Source organism: Rhynchophorus ferrugineus, unplaced genomic scaffold (genome assembly GCF_030347505.1).
Source record: "Rhynchophorus ferrugineus isolate W39M unplaced genomic scaffold, kcgeb_rfMv2 rfM3, whole genome shotgun sequence".
Classification (NCBI taxonomy): Eukaryota; Metazoa; Arthropoda; class Insecta; order Coleoptera; family Curculionidae; genus Rhynchophorus; species Rhynchophorus ferrugineus.
The window spans coordinates 61,749,829-61,770,261 of record NW_027472582.1 but is presented as its reverse complement, the minus strand read 5'-3'; the positions used below and the strand labels follow the sequence as shown (position 1 = coordinate 61,770,261).

Below are 20,433 nucleotides of genomic sequence, written 5' to 3'. Positions count from 1 at the left end.
TAAATCTGTTTGATGCTTTGGTTTTTTAAAGTTTGCCGTTTTTTTTTATTCGCGCTATAACAAAGAACTGCGTAGGGTCATTGACAATTTTTTTAATTGTAACCACTAAATGACATTAAATTGCGGCTATTAAATGAATGTGTTGTACCGTGTGCAGTACCGTTTAAATTAAATGAGTTCCGATGGGATGGATGAGACCGTAATATTTGTGAATAAATTTTGTTAAATTTGTTAAAAAGTATTGTCATATTTTCGAGTGTTATTTTAGAACATTTAATCATGTTTCACTTATATAATGCTTGGTACTTTACTTACAACTGATAACGATATATCGTGATGGTTTTGTTCTTCTAGTTTATACTTCTAGTTCTTTGTTAAATATTTTTGATATAGGAAATTACTATTAAGAAGACGGATCATGTTCTCTTTTGAGTTCCATTTTTCATTGAATTATACAAGAAAAAATCTCATCATTTCAACTAATTCCACTGTTTATAAAAGAACGCGTGGGTGTTTCTGACACACTATGTACTTCAAATACGTGGCTAAATATGGTTTAAAAACATTTATATAGTCGCTTTTTATAAAATTATAATTATGTAGATATAACTCCACTCTCAATGTTTTTGTTCAACATAAATATAATTTTAGTATAGTTATTTTAGTATAATTAAACTGGTAATTGTCGACGAAAATAGCGGTTAAGATGACAAGAAATCGTGTAAAATTGACAAGTCCTTGTCTTTTATTGTAAAAAATGTACAAATCCAAATTTTATTTTAGTTTTACTTTGTACTATAGGAGAACACATAAAGAAGATCCACGACACTTTTCAAGTAAATTGGTTCATTAGAAGTTGAGATATCTTGTTAATCGTCTCGAACAATATAGTTTCGAGAAAAACGCGTTTAGAGTTTCAGATAAAGTTACGGACAGTCTAAGTATCACGTCAGTAAAGCAGTTGTATCACCGAAAATAACTTTTTAATTTTTTACACAAAAATCACCCTTTATTATAGCTATTTTAAAAATATACTTGTTATTTACTTATTTGTACAGACTTTAAAGCAACTTATCAAATATGTTCAAAAAATATAGCCCTATATGTGAATGATTTGAATAATATCAACATACCTGTTGAATACGTAGCTTTATATTTGTGCAATGATAACTTTGTTTGTATAAAGATTATATTCACTGCCTTAAGCCTAATATAATTAAAATTACTAAACATTAAAATCATTATTATGTTTAACATACTAGCATACGATAACTTGCAGCATGCTCTATTATATAACCCCAGATTTATTGTTTACGGTAATCTCTCAACAGGCTCCATTCAGCTCTTATATATCTAGTACTTGTAGAATTGATTATTCTCTGATATATAAAATAACATCATTAACGTTTGAACATATTATTCCAACAAAAACAATTCAAAAAGAAAGTTATAATGCCGAACATGCGTCATTTTTTTTAAAAACATGTTTAATGCTACATGTTTACATATATTACTAATAAAACAGTGTGCATCCCTACAGATCTTTATCTCATGTTAATAAATGATCGGCCTGATGTGAATTTATTATTGTTTTGGTGTTGCTCTTACTGGATTTCATGACTAATTACATGTTTTACGCTAATACACTATACAACGGTCATTAATACTGTAATCGCATTTAGAATAACAAGAAGTATCATGTACCATCACGAGTAAATCACCATACGGTGCTTTTTGGCGACTGGTACTGATGTATGCTGACTATTGTACGTCAAGGTTAATGTTACCGTCTTATTATTCCACCAGCATCGATTAATATTGATCATTACCGAAGTGATTGTAGCTTTCGTGATATCGAGCCAGTAACACTACTGATTATAAACAATTGAAAAATTGGATACATTTTATCATATTAGAAAAATTATACAAGTTTTTATTGCGTAAACCATATGAGTCACATATCATTAACATTACTCATTAAATTAATTATTCTCATTCACGCTGAAATGTGGTAAGTTAGGATTGGAGATTAACATATATTAATATAAAAAAAATTTTGGATTAAAATTATAAATTTTTAAAAAGATTAAAATTTTTTTGAAATGAAAATTAAATCAAACTTTTCTTGACTATTTTGACGAATATAGTTTAAATACATTAGTCAGAATCAAATGTTTAAACAAAAATAATTTAATTTTCGTCTTTATTTGTTATAACAGATCAGTAATTTTGAAATCATTCATAGCTTACATCTAAGTTATGAATTTTGTTTTTATTATTTTAATATACATATATACTAAATGTTAAAGATTATTTAAAATCCAAAAAAAAAACATAAATCATCTGTAAAAATAATATTTATCTGGTTTATAAATAATGGCATTGATCTTATAATAACGAAAGCATATTTTTCATAAACACTTTAACAATCGAACATGTTTTGCCTTTTATAAAGTCCACCTGACCAGATTTTAGAGTTTAATATTCATGATACATTTTAGATATTAAGCTTTACTTGGGTTATTATTATTAATAACATCGAGAAAGATGATTCATTAACAAACACACAACTACAAGATATGTTAACACATAATCCTATTAGTGATTTTTATCTCTGAACATGAAAAAAGTCATCAAGCCAGCCGGAAATCGTTTAATGCACAGTCATTTCAGCAATGTCACACACACAGTGTCTTCTATAAACTATATCTTTGATGGTAGGCATGAATCATTCATTCCTTATAAACTGTTGGATGTAAATATAGATACTGCAATAAAATAATGACTACGTTTTAAAGGTCACATACGTTATATAGTCGTTGGTTCCTTTATACTTAAACTTTTAATTAGTTGCTTGATCTAAAAGTAAAGTTTACAAATACAGTACATAAATTCGTTAAAAATATGCTGTTTATATTGATATATATTTCATATATATCATTCACTCACGAAAAATTATCACTAAATTATATAGTAATGTTAGTAGAGAAGGCGCTTTTTATATAGAAGTTTTAATAAATGGTTTTACTAATATGGGGTGGGGCATCCTTTATGTTGTTATTAAAAGTATACTTGAAAATCACATTTCAGTCAGCGTTTCTCCAACATAAGTGTTTCTTTATGCATATTTTCTTTCTCTTGCATTTTTTGAACATTGTGTGCAGAATGAAATTATCCAGTTTATATTCCAACTATTATCCAATAATACGATATTAAAGTGATTTTGAGGAAACCTGTATACGTATTATGAAATTTTGTTAATGTCATTTAAATAATCGTTTTGCCGTTACAGATGCAATGTTATATAGAATTTTCAGATCTTGTGAATGAACTCAGGACTTTCTGCAAATAAATATGTACACTTTTATCCAGATGGTAATATCATTATTTGATTGTATATTGAAAACTGATAAGACACATGAGTTTGTTCGATGTAAGAACACATCTAATAGTATAAACACCACTAATTTCAAAAAATAAACTAGCAGAACCAATATTATATTAAAGTTTTGTTATGGCAACAAAATAATCTGATTAGTCAAATTATCCAAGATACTTTTTTGATCTAAGATAGTTTGCAATCCAAAAAAAGTCGCTTTGTCCTTCAGTCTTTGTTTACCATCTAGTTATATTTTCAGGTTCACAAGACATTTATATTGAATTATCTTGATACAGTATAGAGACAAAAACATTTGATTTTCAAGAAAATCTTAATATCAAAGTTGTAATCGCTCGAGGTAGAAAATAAAAAGTAATAATTAAATATTATGTATTTGGATTTAAAGAAGTATCTAAAAGGATATGATTGGTTGATCATGGAAGTTAAGGCTAGATCAAGTTGCGACAACATTGAATGTTTTTATAATTCTTCCTCGAAAATTAACATCTGTATTAAACATTAATAAGCATTGTTTGACAAAAATCATATATAGAGGTGTATGCTATTTGTTGTTACTAATTATAAATGCAGGAAGTCACGGCCTTCGCTATAGTATAATAATGAAATATTAATGTTAGGACGTTCTTTGAAAAATGGGTTCTAAATGATCATTTCCCTCGTTTCGAACGAAAAAAAAAACACAAACACACAATTAAACCATCATGTTTTTGATGGTTGTCGTGATTATGATTTTTTTTCCATGTGTGTTTTGGACATCGCATAATATAATTGCCTATTAAAATTGACAGCACGTGTATAACGGAACTACTGGAACAACAATATAATATTTGATATGCAAATGAAGGAAACAAGAATATCAAACATTGTGCTCGTGAAAATATGTACGTCATTGTGGGTTAATGCATGGATAAGAATGTCACCACTTCTTTATTTGTGTATTACAGGTATGTGTTGTTTGGCATTATTTAACTTTAATAAAAAAATCAAAACAATAAACTACAATGCATCGAATGCCGTCACGCATTAGAAATTGTTCTTCAGGCGAATTGCAGAATTTAAATACGGACGGACAAGTCCCATTGAAGAAAATTATCAATCAGGGTTTTAATTAATCACATGAATATTACTTTAGATGATTGCCATATATACTACTATTTATTTTACAGTGAAATTGTGATAATCTCTAAATTCTCAGTACAATTTCTTAATTTTTGTGTGTTATAGTAATTATTTGTTAATTACTAACTAGTTAATTATGTGATTATGATATAACATTCTGAATCAATTCCGAAAAATATAACATTTTTTTTCTGACGAAAGTATAGTTTATTTAAAATGAAATTCTCTTTGGAGTAATTGTAAATATTTTTGTTATACCGAAAATTATTATTTTGGAATAATACAGGAATGTTTCCTTCCATTTTCAGTTCAAGCATGTTGTTTATAGTCGCTGGCGCTTAATATTTATGTTTTCTTTTAGTTTTTGTTGTTCACAACAGATCACACGCCTCTAAATACTCCAAATAACCTGACTGATCTTCAGAGTTGGGTAGTATTACCTGTAACTGAAATAGATGCTCTTTTACTGATAGTACATTTAGAAAAATAATGTTCATGAAAGGAAATACGAGTACTTCTTTTACTGATTAGTAGGTTGGACTCGATTATTTCATTGAATTGACATAACGCAACACCTGACTGATTCTGTCTTTTATATTCGAAATACAAGACTTAAACATATTTTGTATTTTGATAGTATTTAAGATAGTATTTATTAATTTATATTTTAATTAAAGCATAATATATATTTTATCCAGTTCTGCTGATCTTGGACTTGTAGATATTTTGTTTATGCAACAAATGCTCTTGATGTTATTGTAATAGATTAAAATTTTCATCGGCAGTAAAGTAAGCTTCCAGTTCACTTATTTTGACATTGAACTAGCTAGTTAATCAATCAATGAATCCCTCTTGGGTTTAAGTCAATAAAGCAATCTATATAATTAATTCTTATTAACCTATTTAGATTTGATGTTTAGAAATTTTGTAGAACTGTTGATATATGCTTCATAAAAGTAGTCACATGTTACAAATGCATCTAAGGTTTCACCAGCATTTGATTGGGATAGATTGTGAAATAGATATAATATAAAAATATTTCAAATGTTACTGTTTTTGTTTTAGTTAATACTGCAAGATGTATCTAATATTCAAATAACATTTACATATTTCCAGACATTACAGAACTAGCTGTAACACAAACAATTATTACTGAAATGTAGAATTTTGTATATATAAGACCATGTAGCAAATGGTCTACTTAATATTTGAGCTAGTAGTTCATGGTAAAGTAAGCGCAAATTTTAAATCATGTATTTATTCTAGCAACGCTTATCACTAATTTGTCACTATATCAGTGCAAACAATACTTTTGTTTGCTTTTTCGTATAACTACGGTTCATACTGTTTCACTTTCGTAAACTCCTAATCTAACCTTGAATTATTGGGTGTTTTGGTTTTTTGTTAGTGTCCTGGATTTCACATTTGTGTCACCTAATGACTTAAATCAACAATAAATAGATTTCAACAAAGATAACGATCGTTACTAATATAGTTTTCACATTTTTATTTTTATTATAATTTTGTATTTTTTTGCAGTTATATCTCTCTCAGTATGGTTACTTTGGACCACTCAAGGCCAATTCTAGTCAACTCGTGGACGAGAACACTTACAAGAAAGCTATTGAAGAATTTCAAAGTTTTGCGGGTATACCAGTAACTGGTAAGTACGATTAAATGATTTAATTTTCTCTTTTATAACATTATAATTAATATTTAGATCATATTTGTAGTTTCCTTCTTAACCTCCTGTAACGGTCATATTCATTTTTAGCGATAGGTGCATTTAGTTATCACCACTGTGCATCACCTTTTGTAGATATTTTTAAGTATCGTACTGCTTAGTCAGATGATGTTGCATCAATTTAAATCAGTGACTAATAATTGATGTTCAATCTTTGTTGCATTACAAATTATATGTAAACAGAGACAGTGTAATGATTTTTTTATTGTTGATGATTTAAATGTATCAGCTGCATATGTTCAGGCAGAGGTTTTGAAAATTTAAATTTAAATTTTAAATCAATAGATACAGGGAAATGCTGTTCTATTTATATTCAATTAGATTTAGACAAACGATTGTAGTTTTTAAATTTCAAAAATCAGTTTTAAATATCGTATAAATTTAACTTTTTATTTCATCGTCATAAGCATATATGAGTTGAATTATTCAGATTTTGCAATAATCATTAAGAAATACATTTAGTTTGATTTAATTTAGTAACAGTACTGCTGAACCGGACTATATATGAATCAAATGAAAATCACTAAAAATATATGGACAATTAAAGTCTTATCTCGTTTATTATGAAAAATTTTGGAAAACTGAATATTTATTGGTGTTGTTAAAAATAGCATAGTTAACAATACGATTTTTTAGTCTCATTTTATCATTCAAATTATGTGTAAAACTATATATATATATATATATATATATATATATATATATATATATATATATATATATATATATATATATATATATATATATATAAACTAAATCCATTTCTTCATACAAAACCAAATTAACATATTGTTGAAATTTTAAACCAGCATGGCCTAAAGAACAATTCACATTTTATCACAGGGCAAAGATAAACGTTTAAGTATTATGCCATGTTGCAATAAAATTAATATGCGTGCTGGTAGAAACCTTAACCCACTATAAATACGTAGTTTAGACCTATTGGCGGAAAAAATTATATAAAATTTATGTTATTACAATTAGCACGACATTGGAATCTTCAAATGATTATGCGCGGTTTCGTCTGACTGAACATTTTTCACCACAATTATTGTAAATGAACGTAACTGGTAGTTGTATCACGATAATTTATTATAATATTGGATATTTTATAGGTGAATTAGACAAGGAAACACTACAAACAATGGAGATGCCACGATGCGGTGTGAAAGATAAAGTAGGGACAGGAGCCAACCGAGCGAAAAGATATGCTTTACAAGGTAAGAACAGTGATAATAATTATAATTAATATAGAATAAAATTAATGAATCATTTTCTGTCATGCGCGTATTTCGTTTATTTAAATTAAGATACCGATAAGATTGTGTGGATTTTCCGTTTATATTGTTATTATTGAAGTAGATTTATTATACCAGAAGATATTTAGTCTTACTCATGGTTACAATTACAAACATAAAATAAACATAGACAAAAGTTCAGATATTCAGTAAAAAGGCAAATATTATTAATATTTGTGTTAATACCTGGAAATTGAATGCTGAACTGCCAAACTGTCTGAAAGTTTTTTGAGACTTTCAGCTAGGCTTTCGTCCAATAGTTCAATATGTTCTTATATTTATGTGATAATATACTTATTGGGGCCTAAAAATCTACATGTGTTTTGTCAGTTTCTCCTACACTTGCCGCAATGGTTTTTGCTCTGAGTTAAAGTTAATTTTGTTGAATATATTTATTTTTTGTAGAACTAATGAACATCAACATTATTAGAGCATCAAAGAATAAAGTTGTAGATGTGTAAAGTAATCTTTATAGATAGCTACATGTTAATGCTCCATTGTTGTTAATTTAGTAGAATTAATATAAATATCAATTATATAATTAAAATAATATAATAAGATAATCATGGTTGAAGCCAAGGTATGACTTTCAATAAATAAATAAGTAATAACACAATTATGTTATTTTATTAAATACAGTTATTTTAGAGATATAATTCAATTTTAATAATTGATGATAAGCATTTTGTGAAAATTGAAACAGAATATTGTCAAAATAAAACATAAAATATTGTATAACGATATAAACGTTTTATTTTTTTAGATCTTATTTCCTTTGTATTTATCACTTACTAATGGTGGGATATACGGTCGATTAAATCTAGTAAAATACGAATCATTGTATTGCCGCGGGTTTATGTTACGATATAGAAATTCCGTTAAAAATCGGTAGGTTTTTGCATCGGATGAATTGTATCGAAATAACGAATTTGCAAAAATCTTAAAACCAGCTCCCAGTTTTATTTAAGAATAAAAATAAACGTTTAAATTGCGATAAAGGTTAATGACCAATTAATCATATTTTTCACCCGCTTTAGCCAATTTTGTTATTAACAATTTATTATTACACTGAACATAAAGTTTCATGTAAACGTTCAACTAAGGTATTATGCAATATATTTTTATAAATTTCTGCTAAATCCACGTTTTGTTATTATCAATTCAATTAATACACCAACAGGCAAAAAGATTTAGTCAAAACTAGGAATAAAAACAAATGGCGTGGTTAATTTTAAAACTAGCTTTCTTCCCTGTTACACCTTGTATTCAGTTGCACCGAGTTGAATGTTTCTCTTGAAACTTTCGGTTCTTAGAACACTTCTAGAAAAAAGTTCTCGTATAAACATTTTTTATTTGTCAGCGAATACCTGCAACTTGATCAAATTTCGGCTGATGTGAACAGAATTTTTCAAACTACTGTTTAACATGTTTTTCTGATATATAATTTAAAAATTACGTCAGCAGTTATAATACGAGGTTTGTTCAACACATCTTTATTATATCTTATCTGCTTCTAGCTTACAAGTCTATTCACAATAACAATGAACTTACGTCATGTAAATGTATGAGGTCAAAACCTCGCAACGTTGCCGCATGTTAATATTCTGAAATAAATAAAATAATGAAAAAATGTGTTATTAAATATAATAATTAATAATATTAGAATACATTATTTAAAATGATAAATGTCTCAATTGTACTTATAATCAAAAGTTAAAAATACTATTTATCACAACCATTCAAATTTGATTTGTTTTTGCAAATATTAAATGTGATTCATCTAATTAAGAAACACCCGGGAAAAATTTAGAATCGCAGCGCCTGAGTCAGATTATGATAAGTGGCATTAGTCATTATTTGATATATTTTAGTTTATTGTTTAAATAAATAATTATCTGTCAGTATTTTGATTCAACAATTCATTCAATGTGATTTTACTATAAATATTTATATTTAAGGTTTATTGCAAAAAATATACATTCAAAATTTAAAACCATAACCTAAAGTGACCTCTCACATTGATAGTAAAAATAAAAGAACTATTACATAACGACTGTGAGTAATGAAACATTTTTGAGGTTAATGAATGTTAATGTATTAACTCATTTTGTGGCAATTATATCAAGGAAGCCGATGATAACAAATAATATCATATTATTAATTATTTAGTTACTATGGTATCTATGCTACGGGCTGTGCTTTATTTATCTTCAGTCGACTTCAATCGGATGTCATGAAACACTTAAGACACAAGAAGCAGTCTTTTGGGAGATTTTTCAGCGAGATTGATCATCTCACTTAAGATCATCGACTCTAATAGACTATCCTTATTACTTTTTAGTCTACTTTCTTTATTGTTTTTCCGTTATTATTTTACTGTGGCTATATTTATTATTTCCTACGTTATATACAATACAAATGTATCACTATACCCAAAGGAGTTCTATGGCTACCTATAGAAGCTAAGTATTAGGAGAGTTTAGAAATCCTTTAAGTTTTCTATAATTTTCTTACGATTTTATTGTCGCAGGCTAATAATTAAACAATTTGCCAGTACTATCATGATGTAATTGTTTTAAGTTCTTGTAGTAGATATCGAAACTATTCCAATATTTGGTATACTAACTGTATTGGAAAATCGATACCGGTTTTTGCGAGAAAAAAACAACATTTTCAGGGAAATGGAAAAATTAATTTATTTAAAATATTGCCCATTTCACTTTATATATATCATCCAATGTTCAGATAATTTATGGATGCCTCCCCTACTATTTGTCCTTTAAGCAAAACCATTCATCGAGACCTTTTCTAACTTCTTCGAAATTGGATTCGAAAAAGTGCTGCTCTGCAAGCTTGTGTCCAATTGATGCCAGAAGTTGATAGTCGACCTGAGCAATGTCTGGAGAGTACGACGGGTGCGATGACATGACCCATTCAAGTGCTTTCAACTCTTCCTTTATCCACGTTATCGTGCTGTAAAATCAGTTTTCATTTCATTTGAATTTCATTTTCAGATCATTTGTTGTCGATAGAGATTACTATTAACTATATCACCAGGTTTCAATACTTTGTAATACGCTGTACCACTCTGGTCCCACCAAACACAGAGCATTGTCTGGCGACCAAAACTATTTGGCTTTGGAGTCGATCGGCCGGCTTCGCCAGGTGACAACCATGATTTTTTGTGCTTAATAAGTCCACTTTTACTATTCGATGCAGAAATAACTTCCCATCATACCTTTGAAGCAGAATTTCAGAGACTATCTTTCGATTTTTTATTTGCTTGTCAATCAATTGATATGCCACCCATCTTGAGCCCCATTTAATTAATTTTTCCAATGGTTTTTACATATTCTCTATTATTACTGAGTTATATATGACAAAAATACTATAATCGTTTAATCAAGTAGAATTCTACTAAATTATGACAGATTCGACGAGTTTTAGTATTTGCTATAATTTATGTGATGCTTTATTAATGTTTTTATAATGGCTTTAATTTTTTCAAATATTTTTGTTGATGAAGACGTACTAAGACTTTAATTAATCATTAATTTAATATTTTTAGGTAGCAGATGGAAAGTAAAAAATTTGAGCTACAAGATTTCCAAGTATCCGCCGAAGCTGAAACGGGCCGAGGTCGATGCCGAAATCCAACGGGCTTTCAACGTGTGGAGCGAATTCACCGATCTCACATTCACTCCGAAAACTGGCCAAGTTCACATCGAGATCCGATTCGAGAGCGGAGAACACGGAGACGGCGATCCATTCGATGGACCCGGTGGTACCCTCGCTCACGCCTATTTTCCCGTGAGTACCGAACCTAAATTGTGTCCTGTTCCGTTGTTTGTCTTCGCTTATTGTTTTTTCTTCTGCTTACTTATTTGTTTGTTCATTGTTTCCTATTTGTTTTCCTCAAAATTTGTTTTCAATTATTATTCGAGTCAGTCTATAGAAAATATTACATATTGTACATACAAGATGGTATATCCTCCTTTTTGATTTTGAAATACTTATTAATATAGTATCTAATGATTAAAACGACTAAATAATATCGTTTCCATCTTTTTCTGCATGCTAACCACAAAATTACATGTATTAACACACATTTTCATTCACACACTATCATATCTTACTATACTGGACGCTATTTATTACTGCACGATTTTTTTACACATCAATCATTTACAATATCTACACCAATGCACTTCAGCCCCCGGAATCACAATACCTAACAAGCTCGCAGCACATGTACAAACTCGGTGTTGGTACAAATCATCAGAGCCTTCCATGGTACAACCCATATTTTGTTGGCTGGTATCATCCTAACCCTCCAACATATAACCCTGGAAAAGTAAGTGTTACACAACCACCTTTACATAACCGGTTGGGGAAAAATGCATTTCGGTTATTTATAAAAATTTGAAACATTAATCGACATATGCGCCGTTTTAATCGATTGTCTCCGAAATGAGATGTTTGGACGAAAAAGTGAACCAAGTGACTTTTGGCAAAAAATTTGAATAATTAAAAATTTTTGTTGAGACGGGAGTAAGTAATAGTCGTATAGTGTACAGAACTTAACGAATCGCTCTCAATATTCAAGTATCACCTTCCTTGATGTCAATGAGGACTTTGCAATCATTTGTTGAGCTTCCTCTTGTTTAACTACGATCTTTTTCGCACACTATTCTCATACATAATCTATACATGTCATAGATCAGTCCTAATCAATTGTTTCAAAAATAGTTCAAGTTCCTTTCAGCAATAATTCACAAAATCACACTCAGTCCATTGATATCAGCTCAAGTGAAACCCAAGTATCAACTTTCCTTTGGTATCCTGTTTGATGGCCCATGTTTAGTTTCATAGCGATGGCACGAGATGAAATAATCATCGATTTTCTCATCACTGTTTTCCAATGATTCCAACATCATATAATTTCCAATGAAGTTGCGTTCCGTGTTCCGAAAATTTTGCCAATATAATCTTATTATATACCAATATTAATATTTAAAGTTCAATAATTTTTGACTCAGTGGACGAATGGCCATGCCTTTATATTGAAAATATTCCGTGGTCTCTCTAAATGCGCTATAATATAAATTGTTTGAATAAGTATTACTAGAGATCTGCGAGTTTAAAGTCATGTATTGATGAAAACCGAAATTAGTTTTTTCCTAGCCTAACCAATGCAAAATCATCAATGATAAAATATTGACTCAATAATAAATAGTTTAAGATCAGAAATTCCTAATTGTGATTGTAAATTGAATGTGTATGTCTGTTGTGTCTTAATACGTACTTGTTATGTTACATATATACTATTTAAGTATTTATGGGTGTTCGAACCTCCGAAAAGATTATTTTTGCATACACTATACAGCAACTAGCTGCAATATGTAGCATTGCTGAATATGATTTTCTTTTATTTACTGATTGCACTGATTTTTATGATAAGATCATGGTAAATTTCATTTTCAATGCCATGGTTCGAACACTACTATTTCAAACCTTTTAAATAACTGATTTATTTTGTATATTATAGTTTGTCTGTTCAAACGTATTTGAGTGGAGTTCATATCCGCAGTTCATATCATAATTAATCGCTAACAACACCATAACAGTTAAAAAAAACTTTTCAAATGGCAATATAAAACAAAAAGCTTTATAAAATTCCATTATAATACGAATAATTAATTTCAAACAAAAATTGTTCTGTTGTAGGTTAGAAAATTTATTAAACACAATAGCTGCAAACATTTCATAAGTTTGCTTTAATAGTGTGTCAAAATAAATTATGTTATACTATTATTAGCAAAAAAAATTATAACAAATAACATATATGACACAAAATATACGCAATATTCAAACAAAAATTATCTATACATCACAAAACTAAAAAAAACTAGAATAAATTTGGAACAAAATAAATTTTAATATCAACAAGATATTTTCAAAGGTGTAATGGATATAAATTAATAATAATCAAATGATAGGTTTTTGGCGGTGATGCTCATTTTGATGCAACTGAAAGCTGGTCAATTAACAGCTATAGAGGTACCAATTTGTTCCAAGTAGCTGCTCACGAATTTGGCCATTCGTTAGGTCTAAGTCATTCTGATGTACGAGAAGCTTTGATGGCTCCTTTCTACAGGGGCTACAATCCAATTTTCAAGTAAGATTCGTTAGTATCATTTTTGTCCATAGTGTTAATTTTTTTTGTCGATCTACAGTTTAGATCAGGACGATATTGATGGCATACAAGCACTTTATGGGAGGAAAACATCAAAAAGCAAACAACCGGATGATACTGAACCAACAGATGAAAGCAAATACACGCCAAAATCAATTCCAGGTAGTCAATATCATACTTTTTCATTAGAAACATGATCAAATTGTTATGACATTTTAGGATCATCTTCAGGACATGGTCTCTGTGAGGACCCGAAATTCGATACTATATTCAATTCTGCCGAAGGCTACACATTCATCTTCAAAGGAGATCAATATTACAAATTGACAGAAGAAAGTGTAGCCACTGGATATCCAAAATTGATATCAGAAGGATGGCCAGGACTGCCCGGCAACATTGATGCCGCCTTTACCTACAAAAATGGAAAAACTTACTTCTTCAAAGGATCGAAATATTGGAGGTAAAAATTTTATAAATTAATTTATTTTGGGAGTAATCAACAATCACTTTTCGCTTTATTTATTAACTTGAAGTTTTTTTTGCTTTTGAAGGACTCGTAGAATTTTGTAACTTATACATACTTTTTTAATAATGTATTATCAATATAACAATATATCTCTGCGATTTGTCGATATTACATCGACACTCTCATGAAAAGCTACTCTAGCTGAAAAGACAGTCACTTTTTGTTACTAGATTTTCATGTATTTCGTCATTAAGAACATTGTGGTTATGTAGGAAATTAATTTTTCTGTATACGTTTGTCTTAAATATCCCAGTGTTTTTAATAGTGATCTCGCATGATGATTTCTTTAGTTTGAATGTGTCTAGCATTTTTGGTTTGATTTGGCCTCCTTTATGTTGAACTATAATACATATTGTAACACCCTCAAAATTCAGATTCTAGCATAACTTAATCTTCTGACATGGGCTGACACTACTTTAGTTGTTTTTAAAACAATGGATTAAAAACAATTTTGTGTTTTTATTTTATAGTGCTTCTTGATGGGCAAAATTTCGTTCAATGGCTTGAAAAGTATTATAAAGACTCCGCTCCATCAGAAAGAATAATTAAACGTTGGTTTGTTGACTTCAAACGTGAGCGTAGGGACACCTATAATGTAGAATGCAATAGACGCACAATTGAGGTGGTAACACCAGAAAATATAAAAAAATCTTCAAAATTGTTTTGAATGATCGAAAAGTGAAGTTGAGTGAGTTAGCTAACATCGTGAAGATAACAAACGGTCATGTTGGTTTTATATTTCATGATAATTTGACTATGTGGGTGCCGCTCTTACTCGCAGTTGACCAAAAACAAAAACGTGTTTCTGGGTAGTGTTTGGCCATGTCTAAACATAACAAACCGCAAAAACATTTTTGCGTCGATATATGACAATAGATGAAACATGGATCCATCACTTTACTCTGGAATCAAAACGATCGTCATCTAAGTGGACAGAAACTAGCGAACTTCATCCAAAGTACCTGAAAGCACAACAATCGGCTGGAAAGGTTATGGCCTCGGTATTTTGGGATACGTGTGATGTAATATTCATCAACTATCTTGAAAAGGTATATACCAATCAACAGTGAATATTATATAACGTTATCGGAGCGTTTGAAGGCCGAAATTACAAAGAAACTATCGTGTATGGCAAAGAAAAAAATGTTGTTTTATCAAGGCAATGCACCGTGTCGCAAGTCAATCAAAATAATGACAAAATTACATGAATTGAACCTCGAATTGCTCCCTTATCCGCCGTATTCGCCAGGTTTGGTTCCCAGAGAGTATTGGCAGTTCACAGAATTCAAAAAAATGCTCACCGGTAAGAAATTTTAATCGAATAAAGAAGTTACCCCTGAAACTGAGTCTTATTTTGCGATAAAATATAAATCGTTCTACAAAAGTGGTATTGAAATGCCAATGTGGTGTGGCGCTGGAATGTTTATGTGGTGATGGAGATTACGTAGATGAATAAGCCAATTTTAAACCAAAAAAAACGCGTATTCTTTATTACGCTGAGGAATTTTCAGGTTATGTGTATATGACGCAATGGAATAATATTCATCATCATCTTCTCTATTATCCTAATTCAGCTATATTTAATAATTTATAAATAAAAAATATTGACACAGTGATTCATATCACTGTCATTAATATTTTTTTTAAATTAGTTGGCTTATGTGGTTATAAAAGTATTATATTATATTAAAAAATATATAAAATATGTAGTTTTGGATGACATTCTATATAATTTCATGTATGTTAATTACCATCCAACTTATGAATCATTGTCATTAATATTTTTTAATAATTGCTAGGTATAAGGGTAGAAAAATCGATGGAGATTACCCCAAGGACATTTCTGAAGGATTTAGCGGCATTCCGAACAATATCGATACAGCGATGGTCTGGAGTGGAAATGGAAAAATTTACTTCTTCAAAGGCAGTAAATTCTACAGGTTTGATCCTACTCAAAAACCTCCAGTTCCGAAAACGTTCCCTAAGCCAATATCCAACTGGGAGGGTATCCCTGATAACTTAGACGCTGCATTCCAGTGGACGAACGGATACACTTACTTCTATAAAGCGGGAGCTTACTATAGGTAACAACGAGGTGGTAAAATAATTAAGCACTAAATTAAAACTGGTATGTTTTTGACAGATTCAATGATAGAGCCTTCGCAGTAGATGCAACAACACCGGCATTCCCCAGATCAACCGCCTATTGGTGGTTCGGATGTTCAAACGCACCTTCGGGGACTGTCGCAACTGGTGAGTCCAGAGGCTGGTTAGTTGGTGAAGAGAGCGGACCACAAGATAATAATGGGTTTGACATAGACGCAGGTAGGCTTTATTATTAACCTTAAACAATATCTAATTAGTTCAAATTTTGATATATTTATGCTCTATATTTTATACATAAATTAAATTATTTTGCATGGTGGTAATATAGTAGCCAAAATGTTTCTCATATGTTAGAATTTCATTAGATAGAAGTAAATATGCATCATTGATGTGATAAAAGCTGTTAATTAGTTTCAATTACATATATTAATTCATGCTTAATCAAAATTATCATAGACTGAATAAAGCTAATTATAATTTATTCATTTGGAATGTGAAATAATTTTTTAAGTATAATAATAGTAATAAATGAAAATAGTAAACAATTTCATAATACTTATTTTATTTTCAAACATAATACAAACTAATTTTCACTTTGTTTTATAGTATACTATATAGTATAATATTTAATTTGCTACAATGAGAAACTATTTTGTCACTAATTACTCCACCATTATAAAAGTAATAATTAAAAGTACAATTGTGTTCGATATCTTTAGTAAAGTTGTAGTTATGTATCAGTAAATAACTTAAAACTATAGTTAGACTCATAATATTCGAATATATTTATTGTTAACCAGAAGAACAACTAATAGACTTACTAACAAATATTAGCCTAATCCCATTATTCATTCTTCAAATCGGTTTTGCTCTCTTCATCAAGTAGGTATTACTACTGTTTATTTTCCGCACTGATTTTCACTGTTCCTTAATAGATCACTGATTTATTATAGAAATATTTTAATAAAAATGTATAATTTCCTGTACAAATATGGGAAAATGTTATACATTTTTTGAATTATAGCATGTTTGTGGTAGCACTAACAGAACTAACATTAATATAAGCTTCACTCATCATCACCCTAAATGTGTATATTTAGTGAATGTCAGAAGAAGGAAATTGCACGATTGAAAAGGACTTTGCCTGCCCAGCTATGCACGCTGAAGGGTTTATCTTAATTTTTTCGTAGTTTCTTTGAATTTCGTAGTTCTATTTGTGGTATGAATGGTAAAGGAGAATAGTACAAATAAATGTAATTGTAGACGTATATAAAATGGAGCATAGCTAAATAATGACTGTTAGAGTTTTCGTCTCTTTATTGACAAAAAGCATCCGTTTACTTTATTGTGGTAATTGTTAAATTCAATTTATTTTCTTGGTCATAATAGTCCGAAATACGATATATTATTTTTGGAGGCCTTAACCTTATTCAAGATATGATTAAACGATATTTAATGTTATCTGCATAAAAACTATACATATATAACTATATGCACAACATATAACAAATATGCACATAAAATTAGGCTTTTGATTATTAAATAATTAATTATTAAGCATTAACAGTTTATACTTAAAAGAACAGGCAACCAGTTATTTCATTAATGATAAAACGCTTGATATAGCAATTTAATACTATTTTTAATATGAATCTCAGTCCATTTCTCTGATGCTCTTGATATTTTGTTCTTATAACAGTTCTTACAAATATTCTTTAAGATTCAAGGTATGATTAAACGATAGTTAATGTTATCTGTATAAAAACTATACATATATAACTATATGCTCAACATATAATAAATATGCACATAAAATTAGGCTTTTGATTATTAAATAATTAAATTATTGAGCATTAATAGTTTATACTTAAAAGAATAGGCAACCAGTTATTTCATTAATGATAAAACGCTTGATATAGCAATTTAATACTATTTTTAATATATATACAAATATTCTTTAAGATTCAAGGTATGATTAAACGATAGTTAATGTTATCTGTATAAAAACTATACATATACAACTATATGCACAACATATAATAAATATGCACATAAAATTAGGCTTTTGATTATTAAATAATTAAATTATTGAGCATTAATAGTTTATATTTAAAAGAATAGGCAACCAGTTATTTCATTAATGATAAAACGCTTGATATAGCAATTTAATACTATTTTTAATATGAATCTCAGTCCATTTCTCTGATGCTCTTGATATTTTGTTCTTATAACAGTTCTTACAAATATTCTTTAAGATTCAAGGTATGATTAAACGATAGTTAATGTTATCTGTATAAAAACTATACATATATAACTATATGCACAACATATAATAAATATGCACATAAAATTAGGCTTTTGATTATTAAATAATTAAATTATTGAGCATTAATAGTTTATACTTAAAAGAATAGGCAACCAGTTATTTCATTAATGATAAAACGCTTGATATAGCAATTTAATACTATTTTTAATATGAATCTCAGTCCATTTCTCTGATGCTCTTGATATTTTGTTCTTATAACAGTGCTTAGAAATATTCTTTAAGATTCAAGGTATGATTAAACGATAGTTAATGTTATCTGCATAAAAACTATACATATATAACTATATGCACAACATATAATAAATATGCACATAAAATTAGGCTTTTGATTATTAAATAATTAAATTATTGAGCATTAATAGTTTATACTTAAAAGAATAGGCAACCAGTTATTTCATTAATGATAAAACGCTTGATATAGCAATTTAATACTATTTTTAATATGAATCTCAGTCCATTTCTCTGATGCTCTTGATATTTTGTTCCTATAACAGTTCTTACAAATATTCTTTAAAATTAGTAAAAATGCACTATTTAGAAACAAGGCAACAAGTTATCTCATTAATGATAGAACAATATATAAGTTTGTTATTAATATTACTAGCTCAAATTTCTGGAATTTCTAGTTTTTTATTTCTTGTTGAAACTAATCAATATTTAATTTACCACTAAAATATATTTTTAATTGATATCTATATTAAAGACGTGGTAAATTAATATTATTTTTATGATTAATCTCCATTTATTTCACTGATGTTCAATATCCCTTGCATTAGCTCCACAGTTTTTTTTATCATAAATTTCAACAATTCCAGTATACATATAACGGTTATTACAAATATTGTTTTGTTAGAATATAACGGAAGTAAAAGTAACAGCGTTATTAATGATTTGTAAGTCAAGAAAATAGTTAGTTTGCAAACTATTCATATCTACGTGTATTTAAGATGTAGCTTTACATTAACAATTATAAACGATTAACAAGAAAACTTTAACAGTCCTATATAAAATTAATACAAATATGAAATAGAAGTGCTGGAAGCTTTGGGGGCAAGTGATAGCTTACGGTTGTTTTTAGTTGTTAACAGAATATTTCGGTCAATGTTTAACCGAGCTGGCTACATTCCAGAGAACTACCGCAAGATCCCTAGAAGGCAGTGAATTTCTCAATCGTCCTGGATACCATTTATAAGTATGTGCCGTCTTTCATGTTCATATAGTAAAATTTTTCATTGGTTCATTTTTATAAAGCTATTTGCTAAAACAGTATTTGTTTATTTGTTTTGTTATTTCATTAGCGTATATTATGTTTTATGTTTAGCATTTACGTATGTTTACGTATAATATGTTTTAGCATTTAGTCTTGAGGTGGTATTGGTATATTCTTTACTAAATAATAAGAATTATTATGTCATTATTATCATATTTAGTCATCATTACATTTAGTTCTTACGATATATCATAATTATTGCCATTTTTCGACATCAAGCTTTTCGATTTCTCTTAAAATAAATACCAAAAAAAATTATTTTATAATAATAGTTATTCGATTTTTATATGCAATTATATCTTTGTCTTAGTTACTGATTATTAAGTTCTGTTACGTTTGAAATCTGATGGGTTTTAAAGCATTTAAAAATCTATCAACACTAAGTTAATTCAAATTCAACACTGTTTGTTATATACACATATTTGTTTTATGTTACTTACCACAGATA

The 20,433-nt window shown here is 28.8% G+C and overlaps 1 protein-coding gene across 18 annotated transcripts in view; it reads left to right on the top strand.

Annotated features, from left to right (window-relative positions):
- The window catches only part of LOC143192599 (stromelysin-3), a 39,978-nt gene that overhangs the window by 18,178 nt on the left and 1,367 nt on the right, over positions 1-20,433 (top strand). For 2 of the 18 annotated variants that reach the window (XM_076398043.1, XM_076398039.1), the window contains 10 exons: positions 6,059-6,182; positions 7,379-7,483; positions 11,130-11,371; positions 11,775-11,915; positions 13,561-13,739; positions 13,798-13,919; positions 13,977-14,217; positions 16,083-16,367; positions 16,427-16,608; positions 19,845-19,907. In XM_076398043.1, coding sequence (XP_076254158.1) covers positions 6,059-6,182; positions 7,379-7,483; positions 11,130-11,371; positions 11,775-11,915; positions 13,561-13,739; positions 13,798-13,919; positions 13,977-14,217; positions 16,083-16,367; positions 16,427-16,608; positions 19,845-19,876 — 1,653 coding nt within the window. In that variant the 3' untranslated portion in view covers positions 19,877-19,907. Of the gene's footprint in view, positions 1-6,058; positions 6,183-7,378; positions 7,484-11,129; positions 11,372-11,774; positions 11,916-13,560; positions 13,740-13,797; positions 13,920-13,976; positions 14,218-16,082; positions 16,368-16,426; positions 16,609-19,793; positions 19,908-20,433 lie in introns of all 18 variants that reach the window. The other 16 variants (XM_076398038.1, XM_076398036.1, XM_076398047.1 and 13 more) reach the window with 10 other exon arrangements.